This window comes from Cricetulus griseus, chromosome 5 (assembly GCF_003668045.3).
Source record: "Cricetulus griseus strain 17A/GY chromosome 5, alternate assembly CriGri-PICRH-1.0, whole genome shotgun sequence".
In the NCBI taxonomy this organism is placed as follows: Eukaryota; Metazoa; Chordata; class Mammalia; order Rodentia; family Cricetidae; genus Cricetulus; species Cricetulus griseus.
In genome coordinates this window covers 178,374,410-178,394,266 of record NC_048598.1, presented here as the reverse complement: position 1 = coordinate 178,394,266, position 19,857 = coordinate 178,374,410, and the positions used below count along the sequence as shown (strand labels likewise).

The 19,857-nt window shown below is 42.1% G+C and overlaps 3 gene segments (V, D, J or C); all 3 read right to left on the bottom strand.

Annotated features, from left to right (window-relative positions):
• Positions 1-597: 597 nt before the first annotated feature.
• Positions 598-1,135, bottom strand: LOC113836201. The segment is given in 2 exon segments: positions 598-992; positions 1,090-1,135. Coding segments are annotated over 2 exon segments (441 nt in total).
• A 5,305-nt stretch (positions 1,136-6,440) lies between these two features.
• On the bottom strand, positions 6,441-6,923 carry LOC113836202. The segment is given in 2 exon segments: positions 6,441-6,799; positions 6,881-6,923. Coding segments are annotated over 2 exon segments (402 nt in total).
• An 11,399-nt stretch (positions 6,924-18,322) lies between these two features.
• LOC113836203 lies at positions 18,323-18,904 on the bottom strand. The segment is given in 2 exon segments: positions 18,323-18,756; positions 18,859-18,904. Coding segments are annotated over 2 exon segments (480 nt in total).
• Between the last annotated feature and the right edge of the window lie 953 nt (positions 18,905-19,857).

Below are 19,857 nucleotides of genomic sequence, written 5' to 3'. Positions count from 1 at the left end.
AAAGGCAACCATATCAGGATCTGAGAATCCACTGTAGAAGCTCACAGGAAGGACACTGCCCAGTCCACACAGCAGCCATCCCTTAGCTCCAGAGGAGGAGCTGAGCTCTGAGTTAGTGCACAGAGGTCAGAACTAGAGTTATGTAATTTAAAACGGAAGCAGAAGGCATCGTGTTGAATGCAGTAATGAAAATAATTTAAATAAAAATTCAATATTATCACTTCTTAGCCTTATAGATACAGCTCTGCAGAGGAGGAGAAGGGTTTGGATAACACAAGGTGCTTACTGTGACAGAGCCTGACTCCCCTTCCACTTGGTTCCCTCTGAATTACTAACACTGTTCCAGTCGAGGATCTGACCTGACGTCAGTATGAGGGAAAAGTCCACCTGAGGTCTCTGAGCTTCCCCATAGGGTGATCCTGGTGACCACAGAGAATCACTCTTTCCTCATAGAGTCTTCCTGCATACTGTTTAGGGAGGAATAGGTGATATATTTCTTTTAAGAATGTTCATTAAAGCAGAAGTCATCATTTTTAGAGGCATGATCAATTCCTAGTGTCTATAATTATAAAAGTTCCCATAGAAAAATCATCTGTTTTAGAGGGCAGCCAGATAAAACAGGAAAAAATCAATTATTTCTGAACCTGGACATTGTGTAATCTGTGTTCCCCCTGCTGGTTGTGGAAAGGGAGGTTTTGTGGCCGGGTGGTCAGTTCTCAGGTTGTTCATTTGCAGGTAAACCATGCTTCGGGAATCATCTCTGGAGATGGTGAATCTTCCTTTCACCGAATCCGGGTAATAGGTTGCATAATTATTAGGTTTAGTTCTTATGCGAGCGACCCACTCCAGCCTCTTTCCGGGAGCCTGGCGGACCCAGTTCATGGCAACATTACTGAAGGTGAATTCAGAGGCCACACAGGAGAGTTCCAGTGACCCTGAAGGCTTCACCAATCCTCCACCAGACTCAACCAGCTGCACCTCACAGTGGACACCTGCAAACAGAGAGGATCCTGATGAAGAAACTGTCACAAAGTCTACTGTCTCTCTCACTCATGTCTCCTCACACACTCAGTATCCCGTGTTATCTACCTTTTAAAAGAGCAACAAAGAAAACCCAGTGCAGCCCCAGTCCCATGTTGATTGTCGTGTTTTCAGTGCTGCTCACTGATTGGGAAGACAGGGCTAGAATCCTCTGCCTGACCTGTGGGGTGAGGGCAGGGCTGCTTTTCATGAGCAGAGGGAGGCCGTATTTGCATATCTTCCTGATATATATTATTCTCTGGTGTGTGAGAGCCTTAGAGGCAGCAGGTAATGATGCAAATACCTGAGAGAAAATGAAGCAACAGTATAAGTTTGATTTCACTAAAATGTTATCCATATGGTATTTGTAATAAACTTCATCAGCGTTAATTTATTTTTATTGTACTTTCTGTATAGTATCTGGTAGGAAAGGCAGTAAGTGTGCAGTGCCACAAGAAGGAGAGGAATCTTTTACCTGGTCTCTAGTGACATGATTGTCTGTCCTAACATCTCTCCAAATCCTCTGAGAATGTAGGACTTCCTTGGTGGCTGAGGGATCAGTCCAGGCTCAAGAGGACCCTTGGAATAGCCACCCCTTAATAGAAAGGATAGTTGGGTTCCAAATGCCCAATGGAGTAATTAACTCTACTGTTAGAGAAGCTGTGCGTCTTAGGGCTAAGAGGGTTGGTGGATTATGGCATTATCGTTTTTGTGGCATTCCCAGGAACAGGAACCTAATTAAAGCAACTAAATGTACTGAACTGGTGATCTGAAGTCATTTATGATTTGGCCCTTAAATGATCAAAACTTTTCTCTTTTGGATTTCATATATTTAACAGGGTTATATGTAGGTAAATGAAAGGAGGAAACTCTGGGTAGATGCAGTAACCTCCCTTGCTGTCCCTTGTTGGCACCTACTCCTTGAAGCCCTGAGTTTCTGAGAAGCCAGAATCATCTGCTGACCTGAATATCCTTTGCATCAGGTTGATCTTGTCTGGATTTGCTCCTGCACCAGATTCTTACTGATGTGAAGGTCTCACCAGGGTGTACAGTGTGGATATAAACTTCTGCTGCTTGGCTCCCCTTGAGCTCTATGCCCCTGTGCACAGTAGGTGTTGTCATATAAGTGACTTTCTTCGCACAAGAACAGCTGGACAATTCTCTAGTAATAATTGTCAACAGTGGCTACTCTGCAGGCCAGCACTTCCCAGTAGAGCTGTCTTCTCCTTCTTTGCACTCTCATTTGTAAGCATGTGGAACACTGGACAGTTTATCTCTCTGACAGCATGACAGAGACTGGGGTTACTGTTTCAATACACGGATTCATTAATGCTTGTCAAAAATTTCCTGCACTTACATGTGAATGTGTTATAAAAAGTGTAGGGTTTGTTTTTTGTTTTTGTTTTTTGTTTAATGAGACAGAGTTTCTCTGTGTAGCTTTCGAGACTATCCTGGCACTCTCTCTGTAGAACAGGCTGGCCTCAAACTCACAGAGATCTGCCTGCCTCTGCCTCCTGAGTGCTTTGATTAAAGGCATGAACACCAAGGCCTGGCCAACTGTATCCTTATAATATCCTTATGTAAACTTTCAACCTCCTTAATCATAAAAGATTCCAAGCATGTTAGTGAATCTGTAAATTGCTCTAAATGCTCATCTACATGTTTTTCTAGGTCTTTAATATGATCATCCTTAGGCAGCATCTGGATGGCATGGAAACTGCCTTCTAGGTATTGGAGTCTAGATTCGAGGTCATGATTTGCTGATTTTGAGTCCTCAGCAATCGTCCATATGGACCTATGTAATCTGTCAGCCCTGTACTGTAAATTATCTTCCAAACATTCAAATCTAGACTCAAATTTGTGATCTGCTACCTTGGATGCTTCAATAATTGATTGAATGGCATTGTCCAATTCTTCAACCCTATCCTGGATATTTTGCACCTTTGCATCTAGTTTCAGCCTATCTTAGTTTATAGCTGGCTACAGATATTCTTTAGCTCATCACGGTCTTCTGACAGCCGAGCCTCTAATGCCTCAGACATGGAGGATCTCTCTGTGTTTATCTTATCATAAATGTGCTGCATCTCATCTTGGGTAACAGACATCTCTGTCTTTAGTGTATTGGACACAGAGCCAACTTATCATCCAATTTATCTTACACTTGCTGGACAACTGTAGTCTGACCTAATCTGTTCTCCAAAACATCATTGTGTAAAGCTGCTATTTCCTGTAAGCAGGTGGTTAGGTTATCCTTATCCTTGTTCCTGAGTCCTCTGGCTAGTAATATTATTTGTACCAGCAAGCTAACTGCCATTACGGTAAATAAGCCGGTAATTGGCATATTAACATCCTCCTCAAACATTGAATTCACGTAATAAGCAAGAATATTACCAATTTTAGCAAATGATAAATATTCCTCCATAATTTTACCTGATTTTTACTCCAGACGCAGTAACTATCTTTGACCAGCATGTAGCACAGGCGTTCAGCTACTCGGCATGGTGTTTGGCAGCGGTGTGTCAGGCATGATGGTGTTAGCCATGGAGAGAGGTCACAAAAGTGGCTGTGCTTATCTTAGAGAGTATACGGCCTTGTGGCCACAACCACTGAAAGAGATGCACTTTACTGCAGCAGTGGCCAAGGGAAGCCGCTTCTGAAAGCCGAGGCCTACTCAACACTAGGCAGCTAGAAACTGTCTCCAAGCTGGGTAGATGGTTCTGAGCAGCTCAGCTGCAGTAGGGAGAGATGGCACTTTCCAGGCCTAGTCTGCCATCAGGGGGAGGGGGTGGGGTGCACCGGCAGGCTGTCCCAAATGGGGCCAAGGTCCTGCTCCTGACACCAGATAAAGTGAGAAATTACCAATATGGAGCCAATAGAAATAAAAGGGTATTTAATAGGGAAAAGCCTTACTTACAGAGCAACCTAGCCAGCCGGTGTGGCTGCAGTCTGTAGGCAAGCCGAAAAGGAAACTGAAAATGCCCATTCACTGAACACCTCCCACTCTATGTCACCATGACCACGCCCTCTCAGGCATGGTCAGGCAGACCTGAAGCCAGACCCTAAGAAGACGTGGCTACAGGTTCCCCTACAAACTTGATCCAAACTCATATACTCACTTGGCAGATGCCTTCCCAGTACATCAGAGTCCCCTTCCCTTTCAATTCACAGGTCTGAAGCAGAAGATTCCCTGACCTTCTGGTCAACCTCTACTTTGTAGTTGAAGGAAGACAGGGGGATACCTTATGAAATCACTGCTATTTCAAACATTATTTTAAACTCAATATAGGCTTGTTTAATCTTTAACATAGAATTGGCCTAAGGGATTCATGCCTGCCACAATTCATTCCTCACACTGTTGCATACACATTGACCTTATGACATTCATATTTGTGATAGGGAGGGAAGGTCTGCTAGAAAAACATGCAAAATAGATGTTCTGAGATTTAAAATAACACACCGAACCCTTGAGATTATCAAGTACCCAGCATTTATTCAAAACCCAATGCTCTATAGAATAAACGAAACCAAGCACAAACTGTGAGAGGTGATGCTGTGACTCTGTAGTTCCTTGTTCTGTAAAGACTGGAGATGGTAGGGCAAGATCCTGTGACTGGGAAGGAAGCACATACAGAGTCCATAGAACACTGTATGTTCTCAGAACCTATCTCAATTGTCATGCACTTACACTGAATCACTATAAGAGTTCTGTGAAAAGTGATTTTAAACACCTTTAACCAACTTATACCTGTAGGGAATTATACCTGTAGGGAGAAAAGGAACAAAGAAAGACACCCTGTCTCTGACTTGACACTAAGTATGTGCACTTCCATGTTTCTGACTATTGAATGTGTGTTTTTATATATCTTTCATTTACTGAAAACACAAAACATGAGTTTGAATAAATCTTATACAATGAATATCTAGAACTGTTGAGGAAATCATACAGCTATCTTTTGAAAAATAATGTTTATAGTCTGTTTATTATTTGAGTCCATATGAATCTCCAGAAAGGTGTCACCCTTCTTAAAGTGTGTGAAAGATGATTTCATCTCCTCTGTTCATAGACCAAGCAAGCTACACCTTACTTCCATGCCCTCTCTGCAGTATTGAGTCTGAGGATTGGCTATTATTAGAAAATCCTTACCTCTGAGGACAGTCTGTGGGACTGGGCTGGCCTTTTTGGATGGTCATTCACTTCTTCATCCCTGGAAATCTCATAAATGATACTTTGATTTTTATGAATGACCTTTAGGCTGTGGGTTTCCATGGTAAGGACAGTTCTCATCAATGGAGAGGCAGCTGCCCAGTGAAGCTTCTGAGGGACTTCAACCACTCTGCATGCTGTGCAACCTTGTGTGTGAGGCTAAGATGGTTTGGGGACATTTATTTCAGATGCTCTGTCTCATCCTTGGTCTGTTAAAATTGTCCTAATGTTTACACAGAATTTGGCAAAATATCACAGAAGACAATCTGAGGCTTGTTAACTGAAGTGTTGATATGAGACCAATTACACTATTGATTTTATTTTAATTATGTCAGGGGGCACTGTCTTTCATGGTGTGTACTTGGGTTAGGTTTCTATTCCCATGACACAATGGAAGGAGAGCACAAACCACAGGCCAGGTCAATCTGATCACATAATTCTCTTCTATGTCAGAGATGGATTCTCCTCTATCACATTTAAAGATATTAAAATCGGTGTGAAACCTTGAGTATTTACTTCATATGATGTTTTTAATCCTAGCACTAACTGATATATATGTATATATATATATATATATATATATATATCCATCAAGAAGAGTCCATCTCTGGGAGGCAGTCACCATTGACAGCAGAGTTCTTATCTATACTCAGCCTCACTTACTTGACACCAGGAAATCCACAACTGTGCATTGCATGGTGGGAAATGCAGATGCAGGTGTGTGGACCCTCTTGTCACACTGTGTCTCATTCCCTAGGCATCTCAGCAACTGCTTTGTGTGAGCAGGCTAGGATGAGCTCTAACACACAGATGTTACTGAGAATAGAGAGTGTGAGCAATCAAAAGTGGAATCAGATTTTTATGTGAAAACTACTGCCATGTGAGATCAGCTGAGTTCCAAAAAGTTGTTTCCATCAAAACATATTCCTAAAAACAGAGTCATGGCTCAGCTGGTAAAGACTTCATCCACATTCAGAGTGACAAGAAATAATACTATACACCCTGTCTTGAGACCCACAGTGAGACACAAACAAATGTGACTTTACATAAACACAGCGTTTCAGCATCAGAGAGAGAAGAGACCACCTGTGTTCTCTGTGCTAAAGGAGTGAGAATCAAAGTCAGTGGACACCAGGTGTTTTTCTTTCCCTGTTCTAAAGACTTACAGTTCCTGGCCTTGGTTAAAGCTGAGCACCCCCTGCTGGCCCAGAGCTCCTCAGCAGGGAGGTTTTTGTGTGGGCTCATGCTGAAGTCCCCTCACTGTGTCTCTTGCACAGTAATATGTGGCTGTGTCCTCAGTGGTCACAGAGTTCAGCTGCAGGAAGAACTGGTTCTTGGCTGTGTCTCTGGTGATGGAGATGCGGCTCTTGAGGGATGGGTTGTAGCCAGTGCCACCACCATAATTTATGTACCCCATCCACTCCAGCTTGTTCCCAGGGAACTGCCTGATCCAGTGCCAGACATAACCACTGGTGGTGATGGAGAAACCAGTGACAGAGCAAGTGAGGGACAGCGACTGTGAAGGCTTTACCAGGCCAGGTCCTGACTCCTGAAGCTGGATCTGGGACAGGACACCTGCAGACAGGAAGAGTCAATTCTGTTATCACATGTTATCACATCCCCTCATGGACACATGTATGAAATGGTCACACTCACCAGGAAGGGCTGTCGCCAGGTACAGAAGACCCAACATTCTCATCTTCTAGGCTACACCCCCTTTTCTCAGAGGTCAACCTCCTGTGAGAGAGTTCTTCTAAGCCCCCACAGCTCAGGAGGGGATTTAACTTATAGATAGAAGATGAATTTGCATGTGGGGAGTCAGCCTTGTCCTTATAAAAGAGGAGGGTGGATATCACTCCATTTTCTCATTACAACACAGCCATCACTGTGTCTGACTTCCTACAGACTGAGTCTGGAATATAGAGAATGGGGACTTCAGGGATCACAGGACACACATACTCTAATGACCCCACCTCTGCTCCCCAGCACACACTGTCACCAAATTCTTCTGCTCCTATATATTTTTTGCTTTTTTCCATTAACTTATTTGTTAATATTTTATGTATTACTAATATTTAATTAATTTATTTATATTTATATTCCCAATCGCAGTTCCCCCTCCCTTCTCTCCTCTTCCTCCTCCCACCCCCACCTCCCGTCTGCTCCTTGGAGTGGGAGTCTACTAAATCTTCCCATTATACATTTGAGGCAGGAACAAGGCACCTCCCCACCACCCTGCACATCTGTGTTTTGGCTGAGGAAATAACTGTACCATATAGAATGGGCTCCTCTAAGAAAATTTTGCATTACAGTTAGCTCTTGGTCACATTCCCAATGGCCTCATTTATAATGCCAGCTGCACCAATGTCACCTATATTAAGAGAGTCTACTTTGGTCTTGTGCAGGTCCCCTATTTGTCAGACCTGAGTCAGTAATCTTTCATTAGCTAGCCCAGATAATTCTGAATTCCTCATCATGGTCTTGACCCCTTTGTTCATATTATCACTCCTCCCTCACTTCGATTGTACATCAGGAGAATGGTCCATTGATCAGTTTTGGATTTCTGCATCTGCTTCTATCTGTTTCTGAAAGTGAGTTAATGCTTCTCTGGGGTTGACGATTGTAAAGTCTGTGTATCTTTTACTTTATGTCTGGTATCCACTAATGAGTGACTGCATACTATATTTGTTTTTGTGGGTATGGGTTACCATACTCAGGCTGTTTTTATTTTTCTGTTTCTGTCCATTTGTCTGCAGATTTTAGGATATCTTTGTTTCTTACTGCTGAGTAGTATTCCATTGTGCAAATTTATCACAGTTTCTTTATCCATTCTTCCATTGAGGAGCATCTAGGTTATTACCAAGTTATGAATATTACGAATAATGCTGCTATGAACATAGTTGCAGCTTCTGTAATTTTAAGTCCCATGTCAACTCCAATCTACTATTCATACTTGGCCTTCTGAGTCCTGGTTTCTGATTAAGAAGACCAGACTGCTCAAGGTTTTATTCCCTTTCCAGTCATGTGATGGGTTCCCGTCTTTGCTAGAATTTTATCAAGCTGTCACATTGCTGTAGCATATGAACCCCTACTTCTTGCTCTGTCCAGACTGTGGAATGAAGAGGAAACACCTGCTGATAGAATCAGCTGCATGCCATACTCCCTCCCCCTCCTCAACTCCCATGTCCTCCCCATCCATATAAAACATCTTGCTGTCTTTAAAATTAGAAGGTGTTCTATATAGGCAAAGAAAATCTAGGATAAAATAAGAGATAAATAGATAAATGTATAAAATAGAATAAAGCCATGTGATGTCATGACTCAGGGAACCTCCCAAACGCATTTGAATTGGATCCTGATGACATCTGCAGGTGGACCTGTAGCCTATGCTTAGGAGTGTTAGGTTTCCTTGGTTAGACTCCCCTAAAATTCCCATTTTTCATTTTAAAGATACTGTAATTGGAGATAGATTCTGGATTACATGTGTACTTCTCCCTTCAACTCTAGAACCCCCTCTGGTGTCAACCCACAGAGGTCCGAATATTCCACTGTGAGATAAACTGTATTCATGGTGAGGGAGAGAGGCTTTAAATGGAGTCATTTCCTTTTCTGTAGCATTTCCAAGAGAGTGACATAGATTCTAGGAACTAACTGGCCTTGTATCCTTCTAGAGGAGGGTTCTAACTGTCATCTGAGAATGTCTACTGGGCCTGGTATGTGGTTAACTCAAAGGAATAATCTCTTGAGTCGATTGAAGGAACACACTTTCTTGCCCCTCTGCTCTTATTCCCCATGGTCTGCATAACTAATTAATTTTGGTTTTCCCTTTTTCTGTCACACAACAAACACATTTAGCAATGTTGTTGTTCATATACACTTGATGTAATATTGGACTCTGTCCTTCTTTGTTAATTTTGACAGAACACCATCTCCAATTGGAGATTCTCACTCCCATGTAGGGGTTGCTCTTCAGTGTTTGTAGACAATTTATTCTATCTCAGCAATCCTGTACAGGTCAGGAGTTTATCCTAGGAATCTTGTGTGACTGGGATGCATCAGGGAAGCCACAAGATGGAGTTCTGTGGAGGATGAAAGCTGTGTCTACTCTTCAGAAATCCAGTCTCCTCCCACAGAAGTCAGCCCTATAAACCTTGCATGGGTCCAGCAAGTTCACACATAACAGCAGCCCTGCATTCATACCAATATTAGTCTTTCTGTTGATGGTTCCTGGAATTCACAAATAAGGGAACCCTCTTTCCTATATATCCCGACACTGAGTTTATATTAGACCAAGAGAGATCTTCATGATGGTGTTGAAACTTTACTTTGCACAGATTAGAACAGATGGGCAATATACCTAGGATGACAAGGAAATTCTGTCCACATTTACTGGAACAGGAGACACTTCCTGAGTATCCTGTGTTCTGCTAGAAAAGGCCCAATGGATAAGGAAGGATAAGGATGAACTTTGAGAAAAAATTGCAGGAGGAAAATAAATACACTGGCAGGAAATCAAAAATCCCAACCAATTCTCCACCTGAGTGTGCTCATGTATGTGAGAAGAGCCAGGTCAGATGGGAAAAAATGTTTTTGCTACTCACAGGGCCTTGTTTTTAAAACCTGTTGGCTCTCATCTGAGTTTTTTTAGTGTTAAAAGGAGAAAACCTCAACTTGTTGTTGTTGTTTTAATGAAAATACTCAGATTGTAGCCATACTACCAATGGCAGAATTACTTCTTTTCTTGGAATTCAGCCTTCACATGGCCAGAATGTGGTTTCTATATAAGACCAAAACAAAACCAAAAAGCATATATAAACAGAAATGATTAGATTCAGACATGTCAAAGTTATAACAGAGGGAAAACCCAAAAGAGGTCCTCAGTTGCCCTTCTGCTTCTAAGAACAAAAGAAGGTGTGTATTGGGGGCCTCCGTTTCACGCACTTTACACTGGTGTACATTTTATGTCAATCAGTGTCAACCTAGACCTTGTGACAAAGTCAATCCAATTACAGGGAGCAGAGGAATGAGCACCCAGTGCTCTCAATGACATGAACAGGCCTCTTACTTTCCCAGCCTGGAATCACACTGCTGCTGCCCCCAGTGTTATCTGAGCAGGAGTCCACTTTGTTGTTAGTGAAGAAATTCCACACCCTGAGGACTCCACAGCGTGACAGTCAGCTCTAACTGTGACTCTAATTTAGTAAGAATTTTGATTCAAAATAACAAAAATGATTCAGGGTTGGACATATCTATAAACAAAATCATAAGTTAGATTCATTAGGAAAGTTAACGTGACTCCCCACAAATCTAGGGGAACATCTCAACAAAGTATTTGAAGTGGAGCCACATATATCAAATTGAATTTTGAAAGGGATTTTTTGTTTGTCCTGATATTGTTGATATATAGTTTATTCCCATCAAGTCCATCAACATTTCCAGTCTCCTAGATATCTGATATATATATATGATATTGTGGCACCAGAATTTGCTTTTTTTGTTTTATTGAAGAAGAATCATATCAATAGAGCTGGTCACTGATCAAGCTCTGGTCAAGTATGTTGTATTGTAGGGACATCCAAAATTAGCATTTCTTTATTCCCAGCAGTCATTTGAACTGATGAAAAAGACTCTGTAAGACTGTGAAGTTACAAAGGGCCACAACAAATGATTATTCCAGAGCAAGTCCCCAGGCTGATCTTTTCTGTCATCTCAGTGCCAGGACATATTCCTGTTCCTCCAGGGTTTCAGCCACACTCAGGATGTGGTTACAACAGTGTTTCTTCCACAGTAATAGACAGCAGATTCCTCAGATATCAGGCTGCTGAGCTCCATGTAGGCTGTGCAGGATGATGAGTCTGCAGTAAGTATGGCCTTACCCTTTTGAGCGTATATAGATTCACTGTCTTCTGGATCAATAGCTCCAATCCACTGCAGGCCCTGCCTAAGCCTCAGGTTTTCCCAACTCATATAGTAACCAGGGAAGTTGTAGCCTGAAGTCATACAGAACACCTTCACTGAGGCTCCAGGTCTCAGCAGCTGACCCCAACTGCAGCTGGACCTGGGAGTGGACACCTGTGGAGAGAAAGGCAGAGTGGATGTCACTCTCACCTGAGTGCATGGCCCCTCCTCAAGTCTGGAACTTGGAGCCCTTATCTGTAGCTGCTGTCACCAGGAAGAGGATCATCCAGCTCCATCCCATGGTGAGGACCTGTGTGCTCAGTCACTGTGGAGAGGACACTGGTCATGTGTAATTGGTGGTGTGAACATCACTGTATTTACATTCATAGACTCACATCTTTTGTATATTCATGAGCAGGGTTCTTCATAGAAAAGGACTTAGTTCAGCTGGAGCAGGAGGAGGTAGAGGACCAGCCAGCAGGATGTTGAGGTCCAAATCCTAATCCTATGTGAGGAAGCAGACATTCCTGAGACCTGTGCAGACCCTGTGAATATAATGACAGTCACTATTCTCTCAATTTAAAGATAGAATGGCACCATGAGATACTTGGTCCTATTGGTGACCAAATTGGTTTCAGGTCGGGGGTAATGAATGTGATTGGAAATTTTCAGTGCTTCTAAATTGGGAAAATTTGAATTCTTCATTCATTTTTCTGTTTTTTTAACAACATCAGTGAGTTCAATCTGCATCAACCCTGTTGTGTCTGGAAAGCTTTGTCTCCTTGGTGTCCTCCATTCCCTCTGGAATTTATTATCTATGAGCATCCTCTTTTGCAGGGTTCCATAAGCTCTGTGGGGACAGATTTGAAGAAGACATCACATTAAATGTTCCAAGGTCTCTCACTTTTCACACATTCTCCAGTTAGTCTTTGTATTCCTGAATATTGCAGGAGGCTCTGTGATAACAAATGAGTAAGACACTGATTTATGAATATAGGAGAATTCACTGGAGTTATTTCATTGCTAATTACTTTAGGATAACATGAATATTTGTTATTCCCCAGGTCTCACTTGTCTAATCTTAGCTTCTTGGCCTCCACAGTGTCAGGATTGGTTCCATCTCATGGAGTGGGTCTTAAATGTAATCTATATACTGGTTGATTCATTCCACAAGGTTTTGTACACTACGTATCCACGTGTCCCACGGGCCTGTCATGACTGTAGATCTAAGGCTGTATAGCAATTGTACCACATTTTCTTCATGTATTTTCTACTGACAGACATCTAGGATGTTTCTAATTCTGACTATTATAGATAGAACAGCGATGAACTCAGTGTCTCTAGTAGGATGTTGAGTCTTTGGGGTGTATAGCCAAGAGTGGTGAAGTTGGATGGGGAGACAGATCTATTCCCAGCCTCCAGTTGTACAGCTACACTGATTCCCAAGTGTCTGTACACAGTGGGTGACTCTACAGGATGAGGTGCTTGGATTCAAAATGACTTCTCCAGCAGATAGCAGGTAAGTCCTAAATTAAAATTTTCAAGGACACTAACAGATGCCTTCCTTGGTGTGGGTTGTCATTATGAATGTATGTTTTCTTATTAGTTGATAAATAAAACACTGTTAGCCCATTAGACAAGCAGGAAGAATAGGTGGGGTTACTAGATCAGTAGAATTCTGGGGAGAGGAAATCAGAGAGGCCTGATAGGAGACACCATGCAACCGATGGTGGAGTAACAGGGCTGGAAACTTTTCTGGTAAGAAAAGACCACATGGAAATATTTAGCTTAATAGAAATAGGGTAATAATTAAGAGAGAGCTAGCCCTAGCCATCAGCCATCAGATTTATAATTAATGTCCCTGTGTGCTTATTTGGGGGCAGCATTGGTGGTGGGATCTGGTGGGACAGAAGCCTCTGAATTCACTTCCGTGTACATCAGAGAATCTCATTCAGGCAGAGGCAGGAGGGGAAGGATCTCCTCTCTTCTGGTCAGTCCCTGACCCTAGTTGGAGAAACACAGAAGGACTCTTTATGCGTCATTGCTGTGTCAAGCAGTAAATTAGATTCATCACAGGTTTGCATAATCTCTAACATAGAATTGGCCAAGGGGATTCATGCCTGCCACATGCATTCCCCACATGATTGCTTACATATTAACCACGTGACATTCATAATGTGAATGGGAGGGTATGTCTGCTAGGGTAACTTGCAAAATTAATGTTCAGAGATAAAAATAAATCACACTGAATCAACACGTTGAGATTATAGAGTCCCATTGGTCTCCATGCTGGTTTTTACTCTCACATTTTTGAAAACCAAATATTCTGTGGAACAATAATGACCAGCAGGAATCCAAAGTACTGTAAGAGTTGATGCTGTAGCAATGTGTGCCCATGTTCTGTAAAGACTTGGCAATGTAGAGCTGGGGACTTGGACAGGGAAGGAATAAATGTGTAATAAATGTGGGACCAGAGACTGAGGTATAATCTCAGAACTTTCCTCAATTAACATTGAGTTGATGAATGTGATGTGTGAAATGTAATTTAGCAATAATTTGTCCAACTTATAGGAATCATACTTATAAGACAGTGCATTCTGCTATAAATATGTCTTCTATTCTAAGGTATGGTAACTTCTGCTGGACAACATGGCCAGAGTCAATAATTTACCTGTGGGCACTTAAGATTTGAGACTTAACGAGTTTTTATTTGCCCAGATGTTGATTTGGAATTGACAGGTTAAATGTGTATTATAATTTATTGTCAACTCTTGCTCCAAAAGTTCTCATCACTCAAATACAGATATATTTCATCATAATTCATAATCACAGTTTTCAGTTTTACTGTTTTATTAAAGAAACTTGAAAATTGAAGCAGTCACTGGTCAAGATTCTGTCAGGATATGGAGTACTCTAGAGGATGGTAAGTCAACACCACTTCATATTTAGATGTCCTTTGCAAAGTTAATAAAAATCAATATAGGTCTTTGAGGAGAAGACAGACAAAAGGGCATCAGATAGTTTATTTCTGAGGGAGTCTCCAGGTTCTCCTGGTGACTAGTTTGGGTTCAGGTGGTGGTGATAATTGTGCCTGGCTATTTCCAAAGCTCCCAAATTAGGAGAATTTGTATTCTTCTTTCATGGAGAAACACTATGTGCTTTTTCAGCAGGTGGTATCAGTGTGTTTCCTGTGTGTGTGTGTGTGTGTGTGTGTGTGTGTGTGTGTGTGTGTGTGTGTATGTGTGGTGTTTAATCCTTTACTTTCTTGTCTAAGTGTTTCCTTTCTTACAGAGATAAACATAGGTTGTTTAATGAGTGTAAGGAGGTAGTAAAGATCAGGGAGGAATTGGGCAGTGAAATTGTGATCTGAAAATTTTATATGTAAAAATGTTTTTCAAATATCAAAGATAAAGAAATCTTTATAAAACAAACAAGAAAATAGAACTGCAAAATTTAACAAAGTGTTTATACTGTGTTTGAATACTGAAGACTTTACTTTGCAACTGCAATAGGCGTTGTTCAGGAAACAGACTTTTAAAAGGAGTCTGAAGAGACTATGGAGTCCCCTCCTCCTGTCATCTCATTTCTGTCCTGCTGATTTTTGGCTCCATTTGACACCTGCTGGTCATGGTTGACACTCAAATTTCACTGTGTAGCTTGAGCAGTGACACATTCATGTTCCTTCAGTGTTCACAGAGCTCTGCTTCAGGAAAAAGGGGCTCTTCTTTTCCAGGAAGCACTGAATGACTGTGACAGAGATGGATTGTAAATGATGCCACTGTCATTGCTAATGTTCTTCCCACACCAGCGTCTTCCCTGCTGGCATTTGGATCCAGGTCATCACTCCACACTGCTACTGCAGAGTGACGACAGAGAATCACAGCATGCTAAGTCATTGAACCTTTGAAAATTAGTCATCCTGTTATTGCTGGACCCATCACAGTTTGCATGGAATCATGGAGTTGGTCTAGTCTGGCTGCCTTGAGAGGCACATGCCAGAGTTGTTCAGGTTAGGGTCTTTGGTTCATGTGGCACTGTGTGCATCCCAGTTTCTGGTAAACCAAGGCACTCCCTCGGACAGAGGAGCTTTCAGGCCACCTCTGCTTCTCTATGTATCCTAGAACATCTGCTTACTTTCCCCAATCCTGAGGGTGCGATCTCCTTCACCCTCTGTCTCTCTGTCTCTGTCTCTGTCTCTGTCTCTGTTCATGTCTCTGGTGCTCTTGGATTCACCCCTCTCTCAGTCATGAGGGCTATGGGCCTAAAAGTTTAAAATGTACACACAGATAAAAATTCCCCTAAAACTCTTATTTTGCCCTTGCTCCCTTGTCCATTTGTTGATTCAGATTTAAAATCAAATGCAAACTTCTCCAGCAACTAGCTCCAGGTTTTCCTTCAAACTCTGCATCCTGGGACAAGTTTAAAGTGACTCACCCCAGCTGTTCCTGCCTCACAAATTGCTCCAAATGCTGCCCACATTGCTCACATGTCCCTACCCCTAGAACTTTACTCAGAGCCTGGTCAGCCTGGACAGGGCCAGCATTCCAGCTTCTTTGGCCCCAGCCTGTTGTGGGAACTCATCCACCCAATAGTTTTTGACGTAGTAGCCCCTTTCTGTTGGAGTCTCAGGTGCTGCATGCAGACTGGGAGGGGAGCTCTTGTCTTGGGTGGTGTTTGCAAATCAGGTCTCAGCTTCCAGAGCTCTGGGCAGAAGATTGAGTTGGTTCTCTACCTTATTACATTTATTCCTGAGTGATTCTTAAATAAATGTCTGATTCCCATTATCCAGGCTTGATGGATATTGCAATCAAACATTACACCACCCAACAATGATGCCTCAGTGTCAGCAGGAAGTAGTTGTAGAGATGATTACACACTGCTCCTAATCATTTGTTTATCATCAATAAAAGACTGGGATATGGGTTTCAAACCTGGGACAAATGGAGCAGTAAGTGGACACCACATTCTTCAGACCCTACCTGTTACAGGGTCCTCCTGGCTGGCAAGTCCTTCCTCCTTCCCTAAACATTGCAGCCCTGGGCTGGGCTTCCCTACCTGAGCTGCTCTTCTGTATATAATCCAACTGTTTCAGTGACCTGGTCCTTTCCACGACTCTTTTGGTCCCCTGTCTTCCCTCCCCTTCCCCCTCCCCCATTCCTCACATGACCCAGGGTAGTGTCTACTCTGGATTTTCCCAGATGTTCATGCGTCTGGCTATGCTCTCCTGTATGTCTATAATAAACATCTCCTCCACCATACCTGTGACCAGTCCTGTTCCTTTAACTTTTATTTCTTTTTTTATTCACTAACAACCTTCCCTGAGTCCTAGAGTGACAGCCTAGGCCTCGGATGAGTTTCATGTAAGTGGCTCATGTATGTTTTGAACAAAGGCCAGAAGTTGAAATAACAAAATGAATAGGAGACCCCATGATGAAAGTTACAGGTGAAGTAACTGCATCAGGAAAATACAAATGGGTCACATCTGTGTCTGATGTGCACAGTGCTCAGGGAAACAGAAGACGTGAGACCTGTTAGGGTGTGGGGGTCACTGAGTGTGACCTCACCTCACCTTTGACTCCACTAATCCCAGACACTGTCCTAACCGGATACCACTGAGTCTTTGCCTGAATCTCATGAGGGAAAATCATCACCAATACTGCACACCTCACTCAGCATTTTTCCTTTCATTTTCTGATAATTTTTATTTTATTTTATTAGTTAAAATTAGGAACAAGCTTGCTTCAGATGTCAATCCTTTCTCCCTCTCCCTCCCCTCCCTCCTCCACTCCCCAGGCAGGGTAAGGCCCTCAAAAGGGGCTCCCCAAAGTCTACCACATCATCCTGGCCAGGCCTAGGACCTACCCCATGTGTCCAGGTCAAGAGAGCATCCCTTCACAAGGGATGGGCTCTCAAAATCCCTTCTTTTTTTTAAAGACCTTACATATTTAATACAGTGCGTTACCTCTGTACAAATGGAAAAATAATTAAGTTCAACCAAACCAATATGGCTGGTAATTTTTGTACAATGCCAACTCAACACGGTAAACTGGGATACTTTTTTCCAAAGTTGACAGCACAGCTAAAGTTTCCAAAAATTCAAATTATATATATATATATATATATATATATATATATATATATATATCAGCAACTGATTTTCCAGGTTCTGCAGTCATTTGAACAAAATTGTAGAGACATCCAACACTCTCCATTTAAAAAAAAAAGTAAAAAACAAAATCCCAGAAAAACAGCACAATTCTGTTACTCTTGTGGTACCTGGCACCATTTTTTTAAAAAAATAGCTTCTCAATCATCATCTGGAAGGAAACCATTCTGAGCAACATCATTAAAAACAGCTCTGATAAAGCACGGTCACTACTATGTATCATAAAGCAGGTCCACATATGAGTGAGCACATATCATGCTTGTCTGTTTGTGACTGGGTTACCTCACTCAGAATGGTTTCTTCGAGTTCCATCCATTTTCCTGCAAATTTCAAGATTCCATTGTTTTTTTCTGCTGAGTAGTACTCCATTGTGTAAATGTACCACATTTTCTCTATCCATTCTTCAGTTGAGGGGCATCTAGGCTGCTTCCAGTTTCTGGCTATTACAAATAATGCTGCTATGAACATGGTTGAACAGATGTCCTTGTTTATGAATGTGCTTCTTTTGGGTATATGCCTAGGAGTGGAATTGCTGGATCCGTGGTAGACTCATTCCCATTTTCTTGAGGAGTCGCTATACTGATTTCCAAAGTGGTTGTACAAGTTTGCACTCCCACCAGCAGGGGAGGAGTGTGTCCCTTTCTCCACATCCTCTCCAGCATAAACTGTCATTGATATTTTTGATTTTAGCCATTCTGAGAGGAGTAAGATGGTATCTCAAAGTCGTTTTTGCATTTCCCTGATAGCTAAAGATGTTGAACACTTTCTTATGTGTCTTTTAGCCATTTTAATCTGTGATAGACAAAGTATAAAGACTCACTCAGCATTTGATCCTGTGTCATCACCAGAGTCATTTCTGCTATCCGAGGTGAGATATTTCCATGGAATTCACGTTAGACTGCGTGGTGTGTATATTGTAAATTGTGGCAGAAGAGAACTCTGTGATCACAGATTTCACAGACCATAAACACAGAGAGCATCCTGAGAAATCAGTAGATGGGGTGACAGCTGTGACCACATAAACCAGCACTCAGTCATGTCTGCACCTGTTCCTGCCCTGTCCCTCCATCCATGTGTGACCTGCGCCCCCTGCTGGTCCTGAGCGCTCCTGCAGGGAGGTTTGTGTCAGGGTCACACTGAAGTCCTCTCACTGTGTCACTTGCACAGTAATAAATGCCAGTGTCTTCGGTTCTTAAGTTGTCCATTTGCAGGTAGAGGGTGCTTTTGGAGTCATCTCTTGAGATGGTGAATCTGCCTCTCACAGACTCCCCATAGTGTGTTCCATAGTTATTAGGTTTGTGTTTAATTACACCAACCCACTCCAGCCCCTTGCCTGGAGCCTGGCGGACCCAGTTCATCCAGTGGTCACTGAAGGTGAATCCAGAGGCTGCACAGGAGAGTTTCAGGGACTTTCCAGGCTGCACCAAGCCTCCCCCAGACTCCACCAGCTGCACCTCACACTGAATACCTGTGAAAAGAGAATTTATTGTGTGAGTAAATTCTCACAAATGTCCACTGTCCCTCTCACTGGTGTCCACTCACACAGTATCTCTCCTTATGTATAAATTACCTTTGAACAGAACCACAAGGAAAACCCAGCTCAGTCTCATCTCCATGCTGAGTGTGGACTGTTTAGTGATGACCACAGAATGGAAGGACCTGTGAGTCCAGAGCTGGGTTCCTCTGTCAGAGCTGTAGGGTCAGGGCTGGTTTTCATTGGCAGAGGAGAACAAAATTTGCATGACTTCCTGCTATATCATTAGCTGAGGGATGTGAGTATTACTTGAGACAGTTTATGGTCCAAATGTCTTTGATGAAATAAGGACCAAAGTGGCATTTAGAGCATCAATGTGTCACTTACTGTCCTGGGGACAGAGCTCAGCTGATAGAGTGTTTTGCATGCCTGATGCTCTGTGTTCATCCCCAGCCCTGCATGATGGGCAAGCATTGGAGGAGGGGAATCATAGTTTTGACTTGTGATTTGTTTATATGAAACTGTCAGAAAAGAACAGAGATGGCAAAAGAATGAAATAAAAGATTATTTATTTGGAATGAGTTTATGGTTTTATATTTAAATATAGGTTTTTAGTCTGTATTATGCTTTATATTTGTAAACTCCTTTCTTGTTTTGCATAGAATATAAAACTAAAATTTAAAAACATAAGAAATTGGCCTGGTGTTGGTGGTGCATGCCTTTAATCCCAGCACTCAGGAGGCAGAGACAGGCAGATCTCTGTGAGTTTGAGGCCAGCCAGGTTTCCAGAGCAAGTACCAGGATAGGCTCCAAAGCCACAGAGAAACCCTGTCTCGAAAAACCAAAAAAATATAAGAGATTTTATATACGGTTCAGTTAATAATGAATGATTACATTAAATTGAGTAAGATAATCCTACTGAAACCACAGCACATTGCTACTGTATATCCTGCGTAAATCTCTAAAATTTATTGTCAAATAATGAAACAGCACACACACATACACACACACACACACCACACACACACACACACAAACATATATATATATACATATTATATATTACATATTATATATTATATATTATATATTATA